The sequence below is a fragment of the Thunnus albacares genome, chromosome 2 (genome assembly GCF_914725855.1).
Source record: "Thunnus albacares chromosome 2, fThuAlb1.1, whole genome shotgun sequence".
NCBI classification, from domain to species: domain Eukaryota; kingdom Metazoa; phylum Chordata; class Actinopteri; order Scombriformes; family Scombridae; genus Thunnus; species Thunnus albacares.
In genome coordinates this window covers 1862433-1888401 of record NC_058107.1, presented here as the reverse complement: position 1 = coordinate 1888401, position 25969 = coordinate 1862433, and the positions used below count along the sequence as shown (strand labels likewise).

Here is a 25969-nt window from a genome sequence, read left to right as displayed (position 1 = left end):
TTACCCCTGTGCTTTTCCTACTGTGACATGTCAAAAAGGTCCTATTAAAATATACTCTATTTACTTCAAATATACAGAGTATACAGAGGGCTGTGTCCTTAATTCACATCTGAGAATACATGCATGTCGTGAACTCACCCATGCTGTCGTTCTGTTCAGACTCTAGCGGATGGTCCCCATAAAAGCCTGGAAAAAAGGTCAGACAGATCAAAGGTAGCTATTGGATGCATTTTAAACAGACAGACACAGATACTCACTGGTATTTATTTTCAGGCTGTGGTGTGGTAGTGTGGTAGATAAACACAGAGGAGAAATTCCAAGAAAAAAAAGGATTTTCTGTCATTTAAAGGACCAGTGTGTAGGATTTAGTGGCATCTAACGGTGTGGTTGCATATTGCAACCGACTGAATACCACCCCCCACCCGTCCTCCCCCTCCAAGCATGTAGGAGAAACTACAGTGGGTCCTCTCTAGAGCCAGCTAGTCTGTCTGTTCTGGGCTACTGTAACATGGCGGTGCAACATGGCGGGCTCTGTAGAAGAGGACCCGCTCCTTATGTAGATATAAGGATATCTGCCAATAGATCCCCCTAAATCTTACACACTGGTCCTTTTAATAGAAAACACATACATTATTTTGTGTTTGTGACATCTGTGCAGGAATATATTAAAAAGCAATGCATGATTTACCACAAAAAGGAACAGGGCAAAGACATCCTGATGAAATATTTGTACCATTTAGCCAAGTGCTTGAACTGGAAGATAAAAGGTACCAGTACTCTAAACCTGGTGCCTGCACAAAGCATTTGGCGGGTAAATGTGTAATTTGTAGTAGCACTAGAGGTGTGCAATATGACAATTATTAGATTGTGGACAATTAAAATTTCTCCACAATCTGCCATAACAGAGAGATCTATAGTATTGTGCTACATTGCACATTGTATCAGTTCAGCGCCTTGACAGAGTGCAGTCTGCTAGCAGGAGGCTAACAGGTAACAGCACCAACATGGCGAGCACCTGGTACCATATCTATGGTCTGCTGGAGAAAATGACCTCCGGCAAAAGGGATCTCGCAACAGAGCAAACTATCAGCACTGTTCACATCATTTGTTTGGTAAATGCTGAGTATCGTCACATCACCAGCTCACCAGTTAGCCCACAGATTTGATGCTCGGTAGTGTGTTTGTGAAATCTACAGCAGTTTTAATGTCTTGCTAGGAAGCTCACCTGCTGCACATCACATTAAACTGACAGCTGGGCTGCACATTAACACCACCATTTAGCGGTTAGCTCGCCTGCTAACTGGTAGCACTAACTTCTCATACTGCAAGCTAGCGTGATGTCAGCTCAGGTGTACTGTGTTTGTGCCCTTTTTGAACGGTGCACATCCAGCTAGTTATCCGAAATGACACACTAACATTTCTACACATCAACTTTTCAGCTGTGAAATTAGTTTGGTTGTACTGTTAGTTTGGTTGTACTGCAATATGCAGCTTTGCACACCTGCTCTTATTTATTTATGGAATTATTTGTGTTTTATTGTAATTTTTTGTGAGTCTTTCATGGTCATGTTTCATGGTTTCATGGTTCCATGTTTTTATGTTGTTTGTGAGCCCCTCAGCTGAGACAAATTTCTATCATTATGTGATAATGAATCTTGAGTACTGTTCAGGAACTTGCAAAATAGTCTTAAAAACCAACATGAAAAAGAATTGTGATAAGATCGTGGATTAGGATCCTGCCTAAAAAAAATTGTGATATAATATTTTTGCCATATCGCCCACCCCTGAGTAGTACAAACAGCTCATGTTTATAACTTGTCTGATACCCTTGTGGCACTATACAGAGCATTTGTGGACAGAGGATTTTGGAGGCATTAGCTCCAGATTCAATGTATTCATCCATAAAATGATGGAAATTACAGAGCTCCCAACCCAACCAACCAACTCTAATTACAGTACATTTAGTAAGGAATACCCATAAAATAAGTTGAAAGCTCTTAACCAACTAAGAAGCTACACATTTTGTTAGAGAAGGAAATAAGCTTGTCCAACACTTACAGTGACTACACCATGGGTACGTACACTGATTAGAAAGTGGTACATACTGCATACATACTGCATACATATTATACTGGTGAGTACTTCCCAAGTTGAAGCACTAATTTAACATGCATTTGAACAAAATAGTAACAAAATGAGTTACTGAGTAATGATGTGCTAAAATTACCAAATTACAGAATGACCTTTGCAGGAATAAAGCACTGCTGAAGGCTCCACACAAGCTAAAATTCATTAAAATGTAAAATAAGTTCAAATAAAGCCATATACAGTGCACTAGCCAGAGGGTCGAGTCTGTCTTCGAACAACAGTCAGGAGCCCAAATGAAAAGTGAAACATGTTTTTCTTGCTGTAATCATTCCTCCTGTTCATACTGACCATTAGAAGATCCCTTCATAATGACCTTACAATGGAAGTGATGGGGGACAAAATCCACAGTCCTCCTTCTGTACAAAAATGTATTTAAAAGTTTATCTGAAGTAGGACTGGGTGATATGGACAAAATCAAATATCACGGTATTTTTGACCAAATACGTCAACATCAATAATGCGACAATATTGTAGGGATGACTATTGGTGCTTCCACAAGATATTTATACAGTGAGATTTTTGATAAACAATGACTAAGTAGGTAAAGGCAGATAATAGAACAGTTAGAACAGTTTACATCACTTTACTGTAATGCAGCCTTTAAAAACAGGAGAAGGCAACACTTATGCCACATCACGATATTACAATATCCAAAATCTAAGACGATATCTATCTCATATCACGATGTCAATATAATATCAATATATTGCCCAGTCCTAATCTGGAGCTTACATGAACCTTCAGTCGTCCAAATCAAGTAGATATCTTTCAATGTTACAGTCTTTTTAGTGCCAAAGTCCCTCTTTTTGTTACTATACTTCCACCTGCAGCTCAACAGGGAAACACTGTCCGAGGAAACACAAAGAGGGAGTTTTTGCACAAAATGACTGTGTGGACACACTGTGGATTTTGGCTCCAATCACTTACATTGAAAGCACATTTGAAGAGGATTTTAATAGTCAGTATGAACAGGAGGAATGATTACAGCGAGGTAAACCTCTTTCACTGTTCATATGGACACCTCACTGTTCTAAGACAGACTTGACAAATTGTGAACCTGTCCTTTAACTAAAAGGCAAATTACTGTTCAGGTAATATCTATTCAAAATGCTACACAGGTTGCATCTCAATTACAGCTATAAGAGTAAATCCAGTTTCCTCCCTCTCTAGATAAGCACTCACAGGTCAGAAAGCAGTGAGCAACACATCACATCTGCCTGCTGAGACATCATCCTGCCAGCCTGACTGTTCAGTGACACAGCACCAGCTTACACAGATTAGATACTCAGCATCTGTCAATATTCAAAGTTCACTATGTAGACTTGGTATCAGCAGTGATATGAATCCCTGTTTACAGTAATGATGAGCGTCTGCGTTAATCACTAATTTATAATGTGGACTCAAACTGAGAGATTAGAAATCAAAGGCAGAGGATTGTTTAAAGTGTAAAATGCTGCTGACAAAACTAAAATACACAGTGCATCTCATCCACTCACTGTGCTCACTGTGTAGCATGATTACTAGATGATGTAGGCTAATCATCCTGCAGGATGCCTTGTGTATACTTTGTAAAAATGTTTAGAAGATGATATCAGGACGTTACATATAGAGTTAAGTCTGTTTGCAGTCTATAATTTACCCCTTTTTACAATGTACTATCAATAATTCTGAAGCTCCTACAATACAATAATTTGAGCACAGTTTCCGTTTTTTCATTACAGTGACTATGTCAGTGATGTACTATGAAAACAGACCCTGGATAAATGATTCAATCATATTTCTGCTGAGACCTTGTGAGAGAACCACTGTTGCCATTTACAACAAACCCTACAGTGTGTGAATGTATTTCACACACACAAACACACCTTTCATTTGATTGTGTAACTGTCAGACCATTTCTTTAGGTACAGTTATCCTCAAGTGTTGTTTGGTCTGTCTGCTTCAAAAGGTTCTAGCTTTAAACACACACCTGCCTCTAAAAGCACAATATCCAGCAGTTCAGTAAAAGAGGATCAAAAATCAAATCTAAATCCAAAAAGTATCTACTTATTGTGCTGTCTGCTCTTTAGAACACTACTGAAAAATGTTTTCTTGAGAAAAAAAATGATAAAAATTGTAACTAATACACAGTTCACATAACATTAGAGTAAGTAGCATGACATGAAGAACATTTGTGGGAAGGCATTGAGTAACATTTGCATTGGTGACCACAGCCTTTTACCATCTTTGACTCACTTTGGTAATAAGTTCTAGCCTCTGTATTCTTTCTAACACTCTGCTGGAGGTTTGTGCAGTTTGGGGAATTTCCCGCTGAAGTTTTCCTCTGTTTGTACTAATTTGCTGTGTTACATTTATTTTCCCAATTATTCCATTAGTTGCTCGGTCTATAAAATGTCAGAAAATGGTGAACGATGTCGATCACTGTTTACAAAAGCCCAAGGTGGCCCAAGGTCCTCAAATGTCTTGTTTTGTTCATACCAACAGTCCACAACCCAAAGATATTTAAATTACTGTCACCGAAGACTAAAGTAACCAGTAAATATTCACATTTGGGGAAGAGAACCAGAGATTTTTTGACTTAAAACGATGAATCGATTCTCAAAAGAGCAGGATGATCAGCTAATAGATTAATCAACTAATTGTTGCAGTGCTAGTTGGGCGCACAGTTTATGTTTCATCTCTAACCAACAGTTAATATTTGTTTCTTTCAACCATCAGTCTCTACATAACCTTCACCAAGTAGTTTGTGCACCTAAGACTAACCAAACCATAGCTATAGGGACGGTCTTATGAATCATGTTTGTTTAGGTCACATACAAATTATTTCATCAATGACAAAAGCCAATTTTGCCATTTAGGTTGGAGGAAAATCTTTTCATTTGATGCTTGTTTTGAAAGCAAGAAGCACACTTTGCAAATAATGAAATAGTTCCTTTAAAAGTGTCAATTTCCATGTCAAAAAATTAAAATGATTTGAGCTTAAAGACTTTCCATAGACAATCATTGTAATATTTATCATGTACAATAAATACTGTAGACCACACTGACTGGACCAAATCTGATTTAATACAGAGGCTGATATATAATCTGACTACCATACGGGTCTAACTATAACCCCACAACAATCTGTTAGCTTCATATTAGTTACCCTCTTGCTGTCCGAGTTTTATTTCATACCCTCTTTTTTTCCCCATCTCGCCTCCATCAGCAGCCGAGCCATCTGTGCAGCCGTCGTCTGGAGACACGACGTCTACTTCTCACTTACACACCGCCCGGTGAGCTCCATCCCTCACATCTAGACGGACCGATGCTCTGACAGCCCAGAGCGTAGGCTGTCAGAGCATCAGATCCCCCTATCTGTGTCAGTGTACCACCCTGCTATCAACAGCTGTAGACCCCTGACCCGACACACGCCAGCTGCCCCCCTCCTCCTCCTCCTCCTCCTCCCCCTCTACCTCCACCCCTGCCCCACAGTCAACATCGGCATATGTTCTCCCTGGAGCATACACCAACACACAAACACACACATGCCCCAGTCGCCCTCCTTTGAACAGACACACATTGACGTGTAACACACAAACACGCATGCAGACAAGCATGAATGTCTGTGACCACCCCACCTCGAACACACTGAAACTCTGAGATATGTTACAGCGTTTATGTGAGATTTACCCCACAAAACACACACACACACACACACACACAAGTGATCAGATCCATTTAATTTGTTCAATTTGTTACATTGCAGCAATGATTTAGAGGTAAAAAAAAAAACAAACAAATTGAGGCTCAATTATGACTTCTAGTCATCATAAAGCTAATTACTGCACAAAGTCTGTTTTATCAGTTCTGTTGCTTTTATCCTCAATCTTTTTATCCACTTATTTGTTTCAGCTGCAAATTCATTTCAGATAGACTCAAAGGTTATCTGTATTGTCCCTGTAATTAAACCAACACATAAGAAACTAATAATTTCACAGTATATTAATTCATTTTCTCACTAGGCTGCTTTACTCCTGTTTGTTAAATGTCAGTTTAAAAAGAACCATATCATGGTTTAATATATGTTTTGACATTACTGCTAACCACTTTTCAAAGCACACCATGGTTTTTAAAAAAGGGTCAGTTCACCCCACATGGCACCTCTATATGCAAATAGTTTTGTTTTTATTTGACCAGGTTTTGAGATTTCTGCAAGATTTCTGCTTCAAACACAATGAAACCATACTTATGCACAGCAGGGCTTTGGGCTAAATGCTAAAGTCCCCATCCTAACACACTCACAATGACAATACTAACATGCAGATGTTTAGCAGGTATAATGTTTACCGAGTTGACCAGCTTACTTTAGTGTATTAACATGCTAACATTTGCTAATTAGCACTCAACTCAAAGTGCAGCTGAGGCTGATCATTAGTTTTGCAGGTATTTGGTCACAAACCAAAATATTGGACAAACTGAAATTTTGACTTGATGGTATAAGAGGAACCAGGTCGACTTCACTCAAGTTTCAAGTTTCAAGACTCTGCAAGATTTTTTTGATACTGTAAAGATGTGTGTGGAAGACAGAAACACACGGTCAGCCTTCTGCTGAAATGATCTCTCAAGAGAAGGCCGGTGACTGTAGAGGGACACACTGTGAGTTGATATCGGTCAGTCAGTCCTCCTGCTTTTCACATTTCCTAGTTTTCTTTCTCAGAGTGGTCAGATCTTAATGGTGGCGTTTCTGGGATCAGGATTAAGCCTTGTTTCAGTCCATACTCTGAGGCAGCAGTGTGTGCTGATAATGGACCAGCGGTAGAGAAGAATGGAGCTCTCCAGTGTGTGGTCTCTGTTGCTAATCCTCATGACAGCTTATTGACCATTATAGCCCGAGGCTGGGAAGGCTTCCAGCAGCAACCAATACAGCCGGAGCCTGCTCCGCTGTGGCCCATTGTGTGTTGACAAAGAAAGGCTGCATCTTTAACCTTTCACCTCTAAAACCTCTGCAACCTCCGGCGCAATCAGCTCGCCATCAAAATAACATACCGCCTCTTGTCCCCTCTGTCTCCCTCCTTGTGGATGGAGACATGCTATTAATGCTCAATATGGTATTTACCACAAGTGGCTCAGCACTGTATCAGGCCTTCATCACAGCCAGCTGTGAGCTCTGACAAGTACACTGAATGAATGGAAGATTTGCAAGTGTAAGCAAGTCAATGCAGACATTTCTTTTTACTTCATATGGTGATTTAACCACTGATTCAAGGTGCCTCCAGCCAGCATGGCTCTGTTTCATCTGGCCAGATAATCACTGCCATTGGAAACCAGATGCAGCCATCATGCCTTAGCTAAAGCTGAGTGAAAATACATATTTTGCTTCAGTCCCTCTAATGGCTGCTACATAGTTGCTCCAAAAATCAGTAAGATTAAAAATGTGTTTGAGTTTACTGATCAACAGAGTCTCAGGTTATCACAATCAGCTTTGAGGTAACTGTCAAGATGGTCAAAAATATCCAGATATATTTACATTCCTTTTTCAGAGCAGACATTTGACTTGCCATAGAAGGAAAAGCTGCTACGAATGACATTAACGATGTCCCAGTGACCCCTGGCGTCCGTGAAAAAGACCTATGATATAAATAAGACATCAGTCTTTACACAACACTGTGGTCAATAATAACCACACCCCCAAGCTGTAATGTATCTTTGCAATACAGCAGGATCCACATTCCTTACTAGAAAGCACCATATGGCTGAGTTGTTTGTGCATGTGGCCACAATATAGCGGCTTCAACTGTGATTTACATGCAACAGATATTGAATGTACACTAAGTCCCCCCTCCCTCTGAAATCCTCAACCTGCAGCCATGCATTAGCACTGCCTAGGAATCCCTTTCAAACATTCATGCAGCCCCTGTATCAGTCCATCATTGTCCCTGCTCTTCTGTCCCAGATGGCTGGGGTTCCGCGTGGCCAATGGAGGGCAACACCAGCCTGTTATCTGAGTAGGTTGGCCTCTACCTGCCAGCCTGGCTGGCCCTGAGCCAGCCCTGCTCTTATCTAACCCACATAGCCACCATCTATCACATGTCACCCTGGGAAGGCCTGCTTTAAAACAGCGGACTGGACTGAGAGGGGAAATGTTGACAGAGACGTAGAGAAGAGTCGGTGAGTCAGTTTAGTGGCTGTAGTTAGATGCCAGAGTAGCCTGGCTATTGGCCATCGCACAACTGAAGCCTTAGCGAGGTCAAACTGTTTCTTTGATCCTCCGATACCCCACTGAGTCTCCCTGTTACCGTGAATAAACCCATTAATAGGATATTCTGTCCTTTGAATGAACAGCAACCTCCTGCTAATGCAGACACAAGCATGTCTGCATTTTTTTCATCTTTAAATTTTATTCCGCTTGTTAATCATTTTGCCACTTGGCTTAACTAAACTATCTGCTGATATCACTCCTGTTTTAAGCTCAAAGCTTTAACATTCTTTGAATCACCCACAAGACACTCCTGAAGTATTCTTTCTCTGCAATGAATCATAAAAACCTGGACTTGCTGTTATTTTGGATTAAAGAATTTTTGTCATTTGAAGTCTATTATTGGTTTGTTTTTTAAAGGATCAGTTCACCAAAATTGAAAAACAAACATATTTTCTGACTGTCCTCTAGTGCTCTTAGACATGCAGATATGTTAAGGTTTTTTATTTGTCTCTGAGATTCCTGCGTCTACCACAGTACAATGGAGGTAAATGGAATTTAATGTGTTAAAAATGGCATTTGAAAAATTCAACAGTGACATGTTTCTCCAAACCTCTCGATCACAAGTCCCACATATACTTTTTAGTGATTCAGAGAGCTCTGGTGTTCATCGACAGCTGCTTCCAGCAGTTGGAGAAACAATCAACAAACCTGGGCTTTGTGGACATGATTATTACTTCCTATCTAGCTAGCTAACTAGCTACATCCATGAAAATATAATGAAAGAACAATGGCCACAAAAATGTCCAACAATTATGAATGAGAAGATGCAGATGCACAGGTTGTATAAGACTCCTAAATCTGCTTACGTTTTTGTCAATGTGATGGATACGTCACTTCAAACTGATTGGTTAGGCAAAAAAAAAGAGAAAAAAGAACTAACCTATTCACAAACTGAAAAGGGCTAACATACATACAATTAATACAATTACTTGATTAGTCAATCACAGGATTAAATCGGTGTTTTAGGGATTTTTCAAGCAAACACTTTTTCCAATCTCACAAATATTTTCTTTGTTTTACATGACTGTAAATTGAATATGATGGTAAGATGGTCAGAAAAACAAGGAACTTGAATGTGTCATCTTGCACTTTGGGGAATTATTTACTATTTTCTGATATTTTACAGACCAAAAGAATAATCCAATGATCGAGAAAATAATTTGCAGATAATAAAAATAATGCAACTGGCCTTTTAAAACTGGGGTAGGTGATGTATCTTAGAAGCATTTTTTGTTATATTTGTTGAAATTTTCGGTACATCCCGATAAATCAAACGCTCTGACAATAAAAAGAAAGAAATCCAGTTTCTGTGGCTGTTGCAGGCCTGTAATAAGTCCGTCCAATCATTTCATTTGGGCCGTCAGCCAACCAACCTGCCTGCCTACTTGCACACGCTAAGCCTGTGCACTCACAGCGCACAACAGAAAATTTGGAAGCCAGGTGAGCATCAGAAAGTAGAATGAAAAGCAAAATGTGATCATCAGACTATTCCTGTAGTGCAGAGGAAACTGAACAGCATAACCTTATCAATAACACTGAAGTGAGAGACTTTCAATGGAAGTGAACTCAGCCCCCAGAAGTCAAAATCAGTGATAGATTTTTATGCATTACTGTGGTTTCAGGTCAGATACTGAGCCATTTTATAAAATTACTACTCATTTCATTTGAATGTATTTTATCATATTGTATTTTAAGTAATCTGTTCTTTACCCATCTTTATTCTATTCTGAAATGTAATTTTGAAATTTATGTTAAAGCAATTTTAACTATTTTTCTTTTATGAAAAGTACAATATTAATTAAATTAAATAATAAATAATTGCCATTTTCTGAGTGATTTATATTGTTTACCTATAGCCACTTCATGAAAGCTTTTACATTTTTCTGTTCACAACACTTGGTAATAATGCATTTTACTTAATCAACTGTGAATCTGGGAATCAAGAATCACTTCATAGAAAGACAAACATTTCTTACAGTCCAGCAGCTACTGACTGACTGACTGACGAGGTTTGAACAGCACAGATGGGAAACGTTTTGTGAGATTACACTTGAACAGTACAGTTGTGGGTTGTGTGACATCAGCTCTCTGCTCAGTCAATCAATCAATCAATCAATCAATCAATCAGCCCTCCCAACTGTAAGATGGATGAGAGGAAGCAGCAGCCACAGATACATCATTGTTTTCACTCCGCTGTGGAACAGAGTGAATCCTGTGCTTGCTGAGAGGTCGGAGCAGAGAGGGGCTGCTTTACCCCTTGGGCACCACTCAATCCCCCCCCTCTCTCCAGCAGAGACACCCAAGCATGACAGTAAAGAGTTTCAGTTTGCCACAGACAGCCTTGAAGGAGCAGATGGGGTTAGAACCAAGTGGAGAGGGAAGACATTTCCAGTGTTATGCGACCACCTGGCCGTAGAAGGACTGCTGCTGCTGTATCACTCTATCAAAGCTTCATTGTTCCTTAATGGGGTCAGTGTTGCTTCCAGTGGGTGCCAATGGCTCGCTGAATCTGACAGGGGTGCTACAGCACCTTACACCTGGTCCCACAGGTAAACCCTGAAACAAATACAGGAGCCTACTTGTATGTGCCCCCTCTTGATGATAACAAACAGTTTCAGCCCTGATTAGCAATGTGTCTTCAGCTAAGAACTTCTCAGTGCTCCATGGTGGATATTCAAAATGACAGATTGTGAAGGAACTCAAGTGTTGGCTTCATGGATGCTGGAAACAGGAGTGCTCAGGGAGCTGCAGCTCCCCCTGCTTCTGGTGGGGGGGGGGGGGGGGGGGGGGGGCTGTAAAGCAAAGAGTTTACTAAACAAATCAATAAAAAACATATTTTTTGAGAGCTAAATGATTGAAATCCACTCTTTGTTACTTTTTTTATGATATTTTCATTTTAGAACATTCAATGTTTTTTTTCTGTGTATCTGATGCACAAGCGCAGAGCACATAGCTAGGTGCGAAGGATCACGGATATTAGTGACTGGTAATGGTGGGTTAGATATCACTACCGTGCTTCACCATGTCTCAAAAAAGAACCTCTGATTTATTTAATAATGGCCCCAAAGCCAAACAGCAAAAATCCTGGTCTTGGTTACAATATTTATATTATGTACAAGTTCACTGTAAGTTTCAGATGCTTTGTGTGTTCATTGTTTTAACCTTGGTGTGGTGATACTGCTGGATGATTAGTTTCTGTCAGGATCTGGTGGTGCGACATGCTTCGAATGAGAGCAAGAGGACACCTCTGAGTGTGGAGTTACGTTTTGGAGTGCCGTCTTCAATGAATTCAGAGTTATAATTCATGTTTTTGGTTGCTGTGTGTGTGTGTGTGTGTGTGTGTGTGTGTGTGTGTGTGTTATAAAGTTCAAATGCCTTGTTGTCAATAATAAATCATCTTCTGATTAGGAATAAACCTGCATTCCATCTGTGAACTGCTCATAGCTGAATATGGTACTATGGCACTTTGACATACAGCATGTATTCTAAAACTAGTGTAAAATGTTGTTGGCCATTCAAATTAATACAGAAATTATGAATGTTGTGCAGCATTTCATATGACGTCATTATATAGACTTTCTCTCAGCCCTCCCAACTCTGAATGACTTCCAGCGTCCCTGCTGCTCCGCGGTCATCCCTTTGACCTCTACACCTGACCCTTGACCTCGGTGTGTAACACAACGCAGCACAATGTCTACTCTGTCCTCCCCGCTGCTTCTGGCTGAAAAAACGCACAGCCCCACAGTACTGCCTCCCAGCGCCACTCAAGTTCACAGACTGCGCTCCGTCTCGCTCATGAGCTCACACTTTGACCACCTGAAAATGACAGCGTGAACATTTTCACCTGTAGGAGTAAGAAAGCTGTATACTTTTATAATACCAGTAAAAAACATTATTTTCATGAAGTGAAAAACTTATCTGACAATTTTCATTGAACAGAAACACGTTTTTAAGATATGTAAAAGTGAATTCATAGGGGACCTATTATGCTCACGTCCAGCTCTATATTTTTATTTTTGGACTCCACTAGAGCAGCTCTGCATGATTCACAGTTCAAAAACTTCCTTATTTATCTTATACTGGCCCTTTATGCAGCCCCTCAGTTCAGCCTCTCTCTCTAACAGGCAGTTTTAGCTCCTGTCTCTTTAAGGCCCCCCCTCCGGACGAGCCCACTCTGTTCTGATTGGCCATCTTTCTGGAAGCTGTATCAGAGTTGTGTTAAGTTACCGCAGATGAAAACCCAACAATTCCTGCTTTACTGCTTCAAATTAAAAGCTTTCAGCGGGAGTCTTTTACCATGAAGAATTTACAGGAAATAAAACGTGTTCCGCACCAAATTAGCAGAGCTTCGTTAGCAGCACTAAACACCAGTTGAAACAACAACACATAGAGATATTTGGAGCTCTTTGTTGAGCGGATCAGTTAGAAAGTGACGAATACTACAAGCAGAAACAGCCACAGTGATGATGATGTTTGATGAAGAGCTGCAGATGACCAGCACACCTCCAACAGGTAAACTACTTATTTTACTTTGCCCTGCTGTGTAATGGAGTCACAGCTCAGCGTGATGCCCCCAAAACAATGGAAAAATGCCATTATGTTAGCAGAGTGGAGCAGTGAATTTGCATGAGCAGATGACCATATAAAGAAAACCGTCACGAGCCATCATCAACCCAGGCTGAAAGTCGAAAAAGTTGTTGGAAACCGAGCGTTCAGAGCAGTCTGAAGCTCACAGGGATTACTGCTACCTACGTTTACCTCATTATTTGACACGTTGGCCATGGTTAATATGAACATCCAACATTATAACATTATATATATGATAAGGAAAAGCATAATTGGCTCCCTTTAAGAAACAAAATCCCTTCAATAATTATCAATGTTTTAAATTTCATGTAGAGTTTTGCAATAGAATTTCAGATATTTTCATACTTTTTCAGGACCAGTAGACCGCCTGCAATGTCACACTGTTTAGCCTCTGGAGGGAACTAGCAGAGGGCACACCACCAAAACTTTATCACAACTTTTGCAAAATAGATTTCTCCAGCATTTTATTCTAATGGAAATCTGCTTGTGACTTGAAACATGTAGTATTTGCTTTCTTGCAGAGAGTGAGAAAAGTAGAAAGATTTGAATCTTATGTCTGTGCACTAAGTGCAGAGCTGGAGTCAAGATGCGTTAGCTTAGCATAAAGACTGGGAGCAGTGGGAAACAGTTAACCTGGCTCTGTCCAAAGTGAAAAGAAACACCGACCAGCACCTCTCAAGCTCACAATTTGACATGTAGATTCTCTACTCCACTTCAGTCGATGCACAGAAGTACTGGGCAGAGTGACAAACTAGGGCGCTGTTCATCAAGAAATAAAATTAGCACAAAAAGTAAGGAAATTTGTGTTTGGTAGATTATTTCTTTGTTGTAACAATGCTTCTTGGCAATAAATCTTATACCGTTGGAAAGCCTGTTTATTAATGGTGCCACATTTGTAAGGAACATGCATTTGTGGGATGAGCAGCAGAGCTGAGTATGTGGGTTGCACCCATGAAAAATATGCCAAATCTTCTCTGCCAATGCCAAACAGCTTATTCTGCCATTGACTCAGCTTGGGCGTGCTGTTTGTGCCAGAGTGACCAATACAACCACGTTGGCTGACTTACGACAAATGCTGGTTGAAGAATGGGACGCCATCCCACAGCAGCAGTGTGTGACCAGGCTGGTGACCAGCATGAGGAGGAGGTGCCAGGCTGTTGTGGCTGTGTATGGTTCTTCCACACGCTACTGAGGCTCCTGTTTGTTAAGTGAATAAATTGTTAAATGGCCAATATGTCTTGTTTCTTCAAACTTCAATCATCCAATCCACCAAACACCAAACAAGAGTCAATGGCAGAATAAGCTGTTTAGCATTGGCAGAGAAGATTTGGCATATTTTTCTTGGGCGCAACCCACATACTCAGCTCTGCTGCTCACCCCACAAATGCATGTTCCTTACAAATGTGGCACCATTAATAAACAGGCTTTCCAACGGTATAAGATTTATTGCCAAGAAGCATTGTTACAACAAAGAAATAATGTACCAAACACTAATTTCCTTACTTTTTGTGCTAAGTTTAGTTCCAAGTGGCGAAGCCTTCTGAAAACACAAACTGTTGTTTTTACATTTCTTTTTATTGCTTTCAGAGCAACCTTTAATTCATCATTTTGTTTTTGTTTTTTTAATTTCACTTTGCACAGAGCCAGGTAAGCTGTTTCCCCTGCTTTCAGTCTTTGTGCTAAGCTAAGCTAACCACATCCTGACTCTTAATGCACAGACATGACATTGATATCGATCGACCACAACATAAACATACAATCATCCCGTTGGAGTAAAAAGATCAAAAAGGCAGCATACATGGATATTAGGCAGAATCTGTGCAGTAATACCAACCATTTCTAGAGTATCTCTGTTTAATTTAATGATGAAGGCTCATATAACATTATATATTAACAGGCATTTGGGATATTTCCTACCTGCCTCATAAAGATCCTAGCAAGTGTTTAACAAGACAAAGTATTTATAAAATACTGTCAGTGTGGATTTTTAACTCATTTAATGCTATAAAGGAAATTTAAGGGGTGATTTGATTTGATTTAAAGGAGTTAATAAAAATAAAACATACACTTGTATTTTTCTGAAAGTATAATCAATCATAGGTGAGGTTTGAGTTACACTGATCTCCCACTTAAGGTTATAGTTTAGCCTCCTTTTGATTCTAAGCTACAGCACCGGCCACAATGCAAATACAATCCTTTAAGATCAAACAATGGGGTGAAGGCCACTTTTACAGCCCCAGAGCCTTTTTCTTTCTGCAGTCATCAGTGTATGTTATATTAAGCTAATGAATGTATGTCTTTATCTGCACTAATCCCGGCGGGCAGCCCGGCTGAGGGTCACGCTGTGGTCAGAGGGGCGGGGGCTCCGTCACCGCGGCTTGACACGCTCAAAGGAGCAACTTCCCTTTCATCATACCAGGGGTCAGAGTTTTACTACCTCACAGAGCCAGCCAGCGTACTGCACTGTGCAAACTCAGGCCTATGGCAGCCATCTGATAATAATCATCTTACAAAACAAACCAAAAAAAGAAAAAACTGAGGCATCTGCCTGCGGAGTCACCATGTTTCCTATTCTTCTGCATCTCATTTCTTATTAATAACAGCTCAGACTATAATGTATCTGACATTAGAAGTTCAGTGAGTGAAAATCAGCTCAAATTGATCTGCTCATTTTAGACAATGTGGGTATTTCTGGATGAAAACAATGAGTAATCTAAGTGCAGGTAGCAACTCTTGACCTCTTCAGCTGTAGAGTTTATTTCAAACAGGTTTCACTTGTTTCAATGTGACAACTAAACACAAGGAACCAGTTTAGATGTATTTGTAACTTTTAAACTTTTGTGGGGGCTTTTTAAAGGTCAGACATCAAACAAAAAGTATTCATATAATTTACAACTTTAGCTCACCTCTTTCTCTGTCATTGAAATATGCTATCGAATAACTACATGGTGTATTTGTGAACGCAACAGTCATATTAAAAATTCAAATATTTGGACCAAATTTCTTTCTTTTTCACACAAGTTTGCAGCAACTTGCTTCTAAAAAGGTTCATAGTATAAAAACATATCATAAAACAAAAAATGTGAATATAAAATTACATATTATATATATATATATATATATATATATATATAAATAATGCTATATAATCAATACCAAATGCATGCTGACGAATATCAAAGTGCAACTCTTGAAACAACATTTTCTGCAGTGTCACTAAAAAACAGTGATTTTAGTCTGGAAGTTGGTATTTTTTAAATCTTAAATCATTTTACAGTCTGATCAAATTAATTGATATATTAAGAAAAATATGAAGAGCTTAATATATCATGAACAGAAAGATGCAGCCTTGGTACTCACACTACGCCTTTTAGTCCTTTCACAGCTAAAGTGCACTGCACTTAAAAAACGTGACCTCAAGTGAGCAATCAGGCAGCGTTTGCTCATAACTGAGTGTTTGTGTTTGTGTTTGTGTTGAGGTCATTAGGACTGTAACTGTTTAGCAGATTCCCGTTAAAAGAGTCAATGTGCACAGTTCTGTGTGTCTTTTCTGTTGACTGTGAAATGACTGCGGTGCCCGGTGAGCGGCTTCATCTGCAGACCAGCGAGGACGGGAGCCTGGAGGGAACAACACATCCAAACACTGGCACCTTCTTTTCAGACAAAAATCACACGTGAGCTGCAGCGAGTTTCTTCTGGAATTCAAATATCCAAGTAAGTGACACCTAACCGCTACGAGACCCTGCTTTCCCCTCTAAAATGGAAATAGCGTTTTTGAACTGGAAGCCCTCAGCTGCTCTTTTATAACCCCCCGACAACTGCATCCTCCAGCGCCACAGTTTCACAGGAAAGCCATTCCTACTCTACATACCAAGTTCAGTGTTTTACAGCTGCCTGTAAACTCATCCTCCACCCAAATTCAAACTCAAATTGAAGACGTTTATGGCCTCTGGCTTGGCTACGTGTTGAATATCACAGAGGCCTGACAAAAGCGTGGCCTGCAGATCGGCAGCGTCACTGTACCAACTGTTCCCTATAACTTACTGTACTACGTTCCCCTTCAAAATATGGTTTATGGCAGTGTGCTGCTTCCTCCCCCGTCCTCCCCTGCAGCTCATTACCAGCTGTTAGAGCCTCAGGTTGTGCCAGGATCAAGCCACCAAACATCTCTCAGAGCACACAGCCTCACTGCCATCGCAGCCTGTAGCTCATGGATCAAGTGGAGGTTGTAAATACTTTCCTGGGTTACCAGGAGGTCAGCAGAGACCGGGCCATTAATGCTTCAAGAGCAACATCCCACTGACCCTGGTCACCGTTCCCATAGCGCTCGCTGCCGCGGTATATTAAAGTCATGGAAATGTTGTAGTGATTTCATGACTTCAAATGAGAAGCGTTTTTTACTTACAGAAGTAAATGATAAGTGTTAACTCAGCCTGCCTCCTTGAAATGTATCCGTTCATTCATTTCTCTCTCTGCATCCTCCCGTCACTGATAAACAGCATTTTGTTGTTGTTTTGTTGTAGAACAACAAAAAAGGGCTGAAACAAGTCAATTTATCAACTGAGAGGAAATGAAACTGCATCTATTTTGATAAGTGATTGATATTACAGTCACTTTTCAAGTAAAAAAAACACCAAGAATGGTGTCTTAAATGTGAATATTTTGTGCTTTTCTTTGTTTTATGTCATTATGAACGAAATATCTTTTGTACTGTTGGTTGGAGAAAAACAAGTTAATTGAAGACTTCTCCCTGGAAAACTGTGGTAGATACAATTATTTTATTATTTTATTATATAAAAAAAAGAAAAATCGGATTGAAATTTTAAAAAATCATTATGTACAACATCTTAACACTGAGTGATAGAAACATGATGATTTTAATGAAATGATTGTTTGCATCGACCAAATCACCAAAAAAGATGAATGGCTTTTTTTTTTTTTTAATTCGTTCAAATTTTAAATAGTTTATGATTTTTTTCAGGTCACATTAATTTTCTATGTTATCATTTTCAATACAGAGTTTATATTACAGTCATTTCATTAATTTTTGTACTGGCTGACATCACAGTTTAACACAAGACAAGCTGAGTGTGAAATATAGTCGTTACGTGGTTGCAGCATTTTTTTAAAAATCTAACGTCAGCAGGTTGAACAGAAAAGTAACGGTGATCACATAGTTTGGACTTTCAAGTGTTACATTTCTTTCATTTGAAGTCATCTGGTGTTTTATTTTTTCATTTAGAATTAAAAAAACCCTTTTAAACTCAAAACTCAAACAACAAAAAATATTCACTCAGATGCAGATTAAAATAAAGACTTTTCAATTGATTTTCCTCTTATAAATCTTCATTGTCTTTGCATCTTTACACCGATTTGTTTGCATATTCAATAAAGAAATGACTTTGCAGCTGCAGCCTTAGATTTAAAATATCAATGATTTATCTATCTCTGTTTTCTCTTTCTCTGATTCTTCATTTAGAGCAGGAACGACTAGTCGATGAATCGATTCATCAGGGAAAAAAAAATCAAAATGGATTCATAGTTTGTCATTTTTCAATCATAAGTGCCAAATATTTACTGGTTCCAGCTTCTCAAATATGAAAACAATCTGCTTTATTTTGCCATATATCAGTGTAGACTGAATATATTTGGGTTTGGAACTATTATGAGATGTCACCTCAGGTTTTAAGAAATTATGGGGCTTTTTATCACTATTTTTTGACATTTTTTTTATACATTAAAATTGATTCATCAAAAAAATATGCAGCAGAATAATCAATGATGAAAATAATCAAGTTGCAGTCCTCCTGTTGTGTGTATATATACATAAAACAAACCAAAAATCAATTGGATAATAAGAGATAATCTGATTTGTTCCTCAGCAGCAGATGAAAGCAGCTCACTGCAGCTGCAGGAAGGAAATGAACCACATTCAGGTGAAATAAATGTTTCTCTTGTTTTAAGAGAAAAAGATTTTAGGAATCAATACTAGCCTGTATTTTTTGCAGTGTGCAGTAGCCGTGGCTGCTCACCTTTAATCTAACATGAAGTGTGATTGCAGAGGGTCCTTGTGTGTTGATGTGGCTGCACTGACTACAGTGATAAGATAAGACAACAGTCTGTGTTGTGTCGTGTGTGTGTGTGTGTGTGTTTGAGCGTTTGCTGCTGTTTTGTCGTCTCTGTTGCATCACCATCTGACCCTCGTTATCCTGACCGCAAAAATGTGTGTTGCCTGGAAACGGCAGCATCAGGATGAAGGACGCTGAGCCTCCAGACCTCTCGGACAGATGAGGACTTTTCCTCAGCAACACTGAGCTCGTTCCTCACACAACATCTTCTCCATTCACAGCTAGATTAGATTCTTTTTCCCTTTCAGTGCTTCCTTTCTTCCTCCTAAAACCCACATCGGTCTATTTGTTCTCCCGTGAAGATGAAGAAGACGAAGAAAAGTAATTAAATGGAAAGATCATGTTGTCCTCTGACTGTGGTTTAGCTACAGACTGTTTACTTGTGTAATGTCAGAACACTTAGATATGGAAGTAAAATGATGTTAAATTCATCAATAAATGATTCAATAATTCACTCTGTTCATAATTACTGGTAGAATTCATACATCAACAAATAGTCTGGTAAAAAAAAAAAAATTAGTTTTTTGGAAAATATTTCATTATTCATTATTTTGTGTTTGTTTGTTTCATTTTTTCTGATTTGCTGATTTGTTTTAATTCATTTATTTTAACTTAAAGACTGAAATCAAGAACAATCAATCAAATCAAATTCCCTCAATTAAAAAAAAAAAAAAAGACCAAATCAAAATTCTGATTTTGTTCTGAAAAAGGCAAAAGAGTGCTTTATTATAATGAAGCTGGATGATCAGATGAATTATTATTATTATCGATAAGATGATCAACTCGAGTTTTTCTCTGATTTCCAGCGTCTACATCTTTAAAATCCCCTCACACTCATCGAGTCTTTAAGCTGGTAAAAACCATCTGCTGAGGAGTGTGTTTGTTTGAAATGCTAATGAACCAGATGAAGAATTAACTGGAACGGTTGTAAAATGATCTTGGAACAGGTGGGAGATTTTTCTCTCATTTCAAAGCTTTGATTTCAACTTAAAAAATACATTTGAAACGAGTTAAACATTTAGATCATTTCCTACAGTTTCCTGTTTTTTAATGAAAATCACTACAGTATCACTACTGATTCTCCCTGTTTCTTCATCAACCTGCTTTGGAAAATTGGAAAATTGGAGCTGAATTACTTTTAGACACATTTTAAAACGTGACCAATCAGAAGCAGCTTTTCAGAGAGCAGATCTAAGATGTGAACTGTGCTGGATTTATTTCCATTTCAGGACATAAATTTAAAGAAACCTGCTAGAAAAACTGCATTTTCACAACCTCCAGTCAATCAAATTTGAAAGGAAAAAACGCTGTTAAAATTCATTTCTATGAGGGTCAAATCAGAATCAGACTTTTTAAATTGTGGAAATGAAAGAATGATCTTATTTCAGCACAGAAATATATTCTTATAGCTATTAACTCTATTAATTTGTTTTAACTGTACAAACTGCTTCCTGCTGTGATTTCAGGCCTGTTTGTTTGTGGTCATATTTTTCTCTTTACTGGATAACAGAAACCTCACTGACAGTCTGATCCTTCCTAATAAATACAGGATCAATGATTAGACTTTAATAAAAACGGTGACTTTAGAGATCCACTTTAGTGTGTGTGTGTGTGTGTGTGTGTGTGTGTGTGTGTGTGTGTGTGTCCTGGTGTTGACACAGATCTACTGATAGCAGAAGGAGTCAAGTTAAAAAGAAGAGGAAAACACAACATGATGGATCACATCTGCCTGCGTGGCCCCCACCCCCGAAGCGACCCCCTCCTCCTTCACCCAGCGGCGGCCCCTCCTCCTCTACTGTACTCCTCCTGGCTCATCATTCAAGCGTCACGGCGGGGGGTTTTTGCATCCTGCCCCTGCCCCACCCACTGCCAGCCGTCCCCTTCACCCTGCCCCGAGGGACAGGACAGATCCTGCAGCCGCCTCTTCTTTACCCCCAGACCCTGAGCTGAGGGGGCTGACAAAGCACTTTCTTTCACCACGTCTGCCCCGCCGTGCCAGCCTGCAAACCCCCCCCCCCCCTCCCCGAGGCCCAAACACGGATCCACACAAACATTTAACCCCTCCACCCAACCTGTCCTCCTCCTGCTTTCTGCTCCTTCCTCTTCCAGTGAGTTCAATTACATTAAAACAAGCATACTTCATTGAGCAGAGAGCGGGAGGGACGGGGGGGGGGAGGGGGGGGGGAGAGAAGCTAAATTCCTGGTCAATTCAGAGATCAATGGAAATTGAGTTTGTTCTTAAAATGTGGTTATGTGGAGAGGCCTGAGCAGACAGTGGAAGGAGGGTGATAGAGAGGTTTAAACCAGTCAGTGATGGGTTAACCAGCTGGACTTTAACATCTGCAACATCTGTCTTTCTCCTAAAGTGGCAACTAACAATTATATCCCTCATCAATGCATCTGAAGATTATTTTCATGATTAACATATCGGCCTATAAAACGTCAGGAAAGTAGTGAAGAACGCAAATGATACATTTTTAAAGAGCTCAAGCCGACGTCTTCAACATTGTTGTTTTATCCAGAATCTAAAAATGTTGAGTTTACTGTCACATGAAACAAAAGACGAGCAGCAAAACTCACAATTAACCAGACAGAGGAGGAATGAAAAATTACTAAAACAATTTTTTTATCAAAACAGTTGCCAATTATTTGATTGTTTATTGATGAATAAACAAATCATTTCAGTTCTACATTCTTTAAAAAGCCAGAATTATTATACATCACATTATTAGATGTCAGATTTAGCCGCTGAACGACCGTTTCTGTTAAAGATGACGTGTTTCGGCCTCATCAAATATTTTAAAAACATGTTCATCTTCCTTTGGCTTTTTTTTTCTTGTATTCTGCCATGAAAACTGCAAAAAAAATTGGATAATAAAGACGATTAAATCTTTAATACTGTTAATTTAACGTTAGTAGAGCTGCTTTCATCATCATTTTTTTTTTTTTAATTGGTTGATCAATTGTTTTGTCTATAAAATGTCACAAAATAGTAAGAAAAAGAAATGGCTGTTGTCATTTTCTAAAGGTGACGTCCTGAAAAAGATTCAACAAACAACAGAGAAAAGCAGCAAATCTTCACATTTAAGAGGCTGAAAAATGATCAAATTAATTAACTGATCAATTAATAGAGTTTCAGATCTGAGTGATACTCAAAATAAGCTTTCAATGTATTAAATGTGTGTATTTTTTTTTATCATTTACTCAAATATATATATTTATTTATTTACTGAAGATTTTTTTTATACTGTTTTAATGACTTTTGCTGGGTCTCCAGTCTTTCTTCTATCTTTATAATAATTGGGCTCATTTGGCTATTCAGCTACTCAACAAATCAAATGACACAAACACACACACAAACCAGAGCTCCCAGTCCATGTCAGTGTCCACATAAGTCACAGTGAGTGTGTGCGCGCGGAGCAGGCACGGTTAGAGGAATTTTAATCTTGGAAATGTCAATAAATCTTCAGTCACCCGCATGGGGGCACGATATGGCACTGGCGCCTGGGACAGACACTGCTGCAAGGCATTGTGGGGCTTAGTTTGGGCCTGGAATTGATCAATATGGAACTTCTAAGGAAATAATAAATTGAAAGCAAACCGAATGAGAAGTGAGCTGTGTGGGGAACACATTATTTTATCTCCATAGAAGTCTCAACATCAGGCTGTAAATTGATATAAAATCAAATAAAATAAAGCAACCTGGAATTGAAGTAAAGCGTCTTGTCTTATCAGCGCTTTTTCTTTTCCATCTTTAACCATCCTGTGAGGCGCATGCAACACCGGATTTTGGGGACTATAATGGCTCCAGGGCGTTCTCCAAGTTCAAAAGTTCACCTTTTACGATCTCCCCGAGCCTGACTGACCACCTCCAAATAAAAACATTCCGACCTCTGTTCCCAGCGAGCCCAACTCCAGCTATCACACACACACACACACACACACACACACACACACACACACACACACACACACACACACACACACACAGTTCAATCATTCCCACTGATGCAAAACAAAGAAACAAACCAAATCAACTACATTTTCAGACCAAAAATTCAGTCTCTGTTGGAGCTGCAAACTCATCACACTCCACGTGTTCATATACATTTAACATTTAGAGGCCTTAACTTCATTTTAGCTTTAGTTACATATGACATTAAATGCGGGCTTCACACTCTTTCTCTTGTCATTTCCATCGCACTATCAGGTGCAGTTTGCAGAGGTGTCTTTGAGAATTGATTGCAGCGGCGGTGAAAGGCATGAGTGCACTGATGGGGGGGGCAAATGAAAAAATAATGCAGCCACAGTGTCATGGTAAGAGGTGAGAAAGGTGTGAGCCAGCAGTGTGTGTGTGTGTGTGTGTGTGTGTTGGTGTGTGTGTGTACAGTGGATGATGTATGTGCACATACAGGACCCTGCTCCGGGATGTGTTTGCTTACCGTTGACGGACTTGGCGTTGTTTCTCTCCGGGTAGTCGAACCCATTCGTCCTCTTCTCTATCTCCATCCTCCTGCATGGGCTGATCCCGAGTTTGCCCGACGTCGCCTCTCACCGCCACGAAAAGCCCGCACAGTGATGGTGATGGTGATGATGATGATGATGGTGGTGGTGATGATGATGATGATGATGATGATCGTGCAGGATGAAGTGAATCGAGCTGGCGCTGCTTTGCCCCTGTCCTCAGCCTGGCTGGCTCACTGCTGCCTCCAAGCCAGCGGGGAATAATTGGATCCACACCCCCAAAGATGATGCGTTCATGGCCCGTGGGGAAGTTGGAAGATTGCGGCTTCTCACAGAAATAACTAAATTAGGCCTCAGATGTTATGGTGAAGTTTTAATCTGCATTTACACATCTAGGCTGACATGTGATGGTCAAACAATTAGCATACAATGAAAAATACTTTGGCTCTATTGGAACTTTTTTTTAATTAAGGCTGGCCCACTATAGACAATTAAAAGTTGCCTAAAGGATGTGAAATACAGATCAAAATAACCCCCATAAAAACCAGAGCCAAAGCTGTTTTGTTGTTGAGAAGACGTAGACATAGTACAGGAGGGGCTAGCTACATTACCGGCTGTGATCCAAAAACCTGTCTTTTGTTACCTGGAAACCGGTTGTGTGAACTTGTTGTTCACTTAATGAACACAGGAGAACTTGACTCACACTTCCTGAACTTTGATAGAAAATAGAAGAAAAGACATACAATAATGGATAAAATATTGTAGCCTATATAATACATATGTTCAATCTAAACTATCGGTTAGCATAAATGAGTTTCCAATCATAATTCTTTAACTTCATATAAAGTTTGCTTGCTCCCACATATCCTGAAGGCAGCACAAACACACAACAGAGATTACGCAACGGACGGACTTTATGCTGCAGGCATTATGGGACATGGAGTCTCTCGTACCCTGCCCCGGCCTCCGCTCTGGATCTGAAGAGCAGGTTTGGTTTTATTGAGAGAAGCTGAAAACTAGCAGCATGTTTCCTTCGTATATGAAGAAATATGTTTCAGTAAGGAAGAGGTGACAGTGTGTAGTGCCCTCTGGTGCTCACACTGTAACACCGTGTGAATCATTCATCAGGTTTTCATTCTGTTAGCCTGAGGCCACCACTCATGTTCTACAATAAAACATTTCTTAACAGGCTACTAGTTTAAACGCGGCTGTTTCTCAGTTTGACACAACATGACAACAAATACTGCAGGTCATGTCTGAGTAAATGAGTTTAACAGAGAGAAAAATAGATGTTGAAGATGAATGATCCTGATTATCTGTGCTGTTGTCTCCAGTGTATCAGCTGAAGTTTGACTGTTGAACCTGCTGTTTTTAGCAGCATTTTTTTTAATGTTATATGGGGATTTGGGTTTTTCTAAAATGTCTCAGAATATCCTGACTGAACTGTGTCAGACTGTAAAATGCATATACATTGTTTTTACAAATCACCACGGCCTGCACAAAAGTAATTCCCAAACTTTTGTTCCATTGTCAGTCTCCCTTTGCAAAGTCTACAAAGACATGACATGTAGGCCTTCATACAGACCAAATATTTGGGTTTTATTTCAATTTGCCTGTTATGATATCCACAATTCTTACTCTGAGGTAGCCAGAAAACATCTGGTACGTCATGTTGATTTTAAGTGTTGGGTAGTATGATTGAAAAAATGCTTAAAAATAACCCAGATTACACCAATTCACTATATGCAACAAGTCTGTAAGACAAACCAAGTACAGTTTCTTTCAGACACAGTGCTGCTAATTTGATGTTTTCCATAGGAAACTAAAATATGAAGAACAAAAAATCAGCTTATGATTGAGTTTAGCCTACCAGAGATACTATGAATTATTTTGGAAGATATTAATCTTCATATTATATGTTGATGTGTGGGATGAGGTTTCCTGCTGTTTTTCTCTTACTGTCCAGCAGATGTCTCTGTTGCCTGACCGTGTACCTCCAGCTCTTTCCCACAGGGATGAATTTGCCACCAGGCAAAGCAGACAACTGCCCCGGGCCCCAGGAACTCCAGGGGCCCCAAAAGCTCCAAGTTTACTGTGTGTCAGCTGGTTTGTGCTAATGTCATTGAGCATTTGTTTGGTAATAGACCGCTGTGTGCTTTATGAACTGTTTTCTAGTTTTACGTTCATTATTTCAGTTTTGTCTTTAAATGATGCACATTCATAAACATATTTAATCAAATTACCACACAGCTGTAGCTTGGGACCAGATTTATTTAAGAACAGATTCTGGGAGAAATGGGGAATTTATAGGGGCCACCAGCAGTGGTTAATCCAGCCATGGACTTTTATTGCCACTATTTTTTTTTGCTGACTTTCTCTCTCCCTACACTCCGGCTGAGGT

General features: G+C 39.5%; 1 protein-coding gene across 2 annotated transcripts in view; it reads right to left on the bottom strand.

Annotated features, from left to right (window-relative positions):
- The window catches only part of nr6a1a (nuclear receptor subfamily 6, group A, member 1a), a 91763-nt gene extending 67724 nt beyond the window's left edge, over positions 1–24039 (bottom strand). For both annotated transcript variants that reach the window (XM_044362712.1, XM_044362721.1), the window contains exons 1-2: positions 23547–24039; positions 139–186 (exon numbers count right to left, since the gene is read on the bottom strand). In XM_044362712.1, the coding sequence (XP_044218647.1) occupies positions 139–186; positions 23547–23613 (115 nt within the window). In that variant the 5' untranslated portion in view covers positions 23614–24039. The remainder of the gene's footprint in view (positions 1–138; positions 187–23546) is intronic.
- Between the last annotated feature and the right edge of the window lie 1930 nt (positions 24040–25969).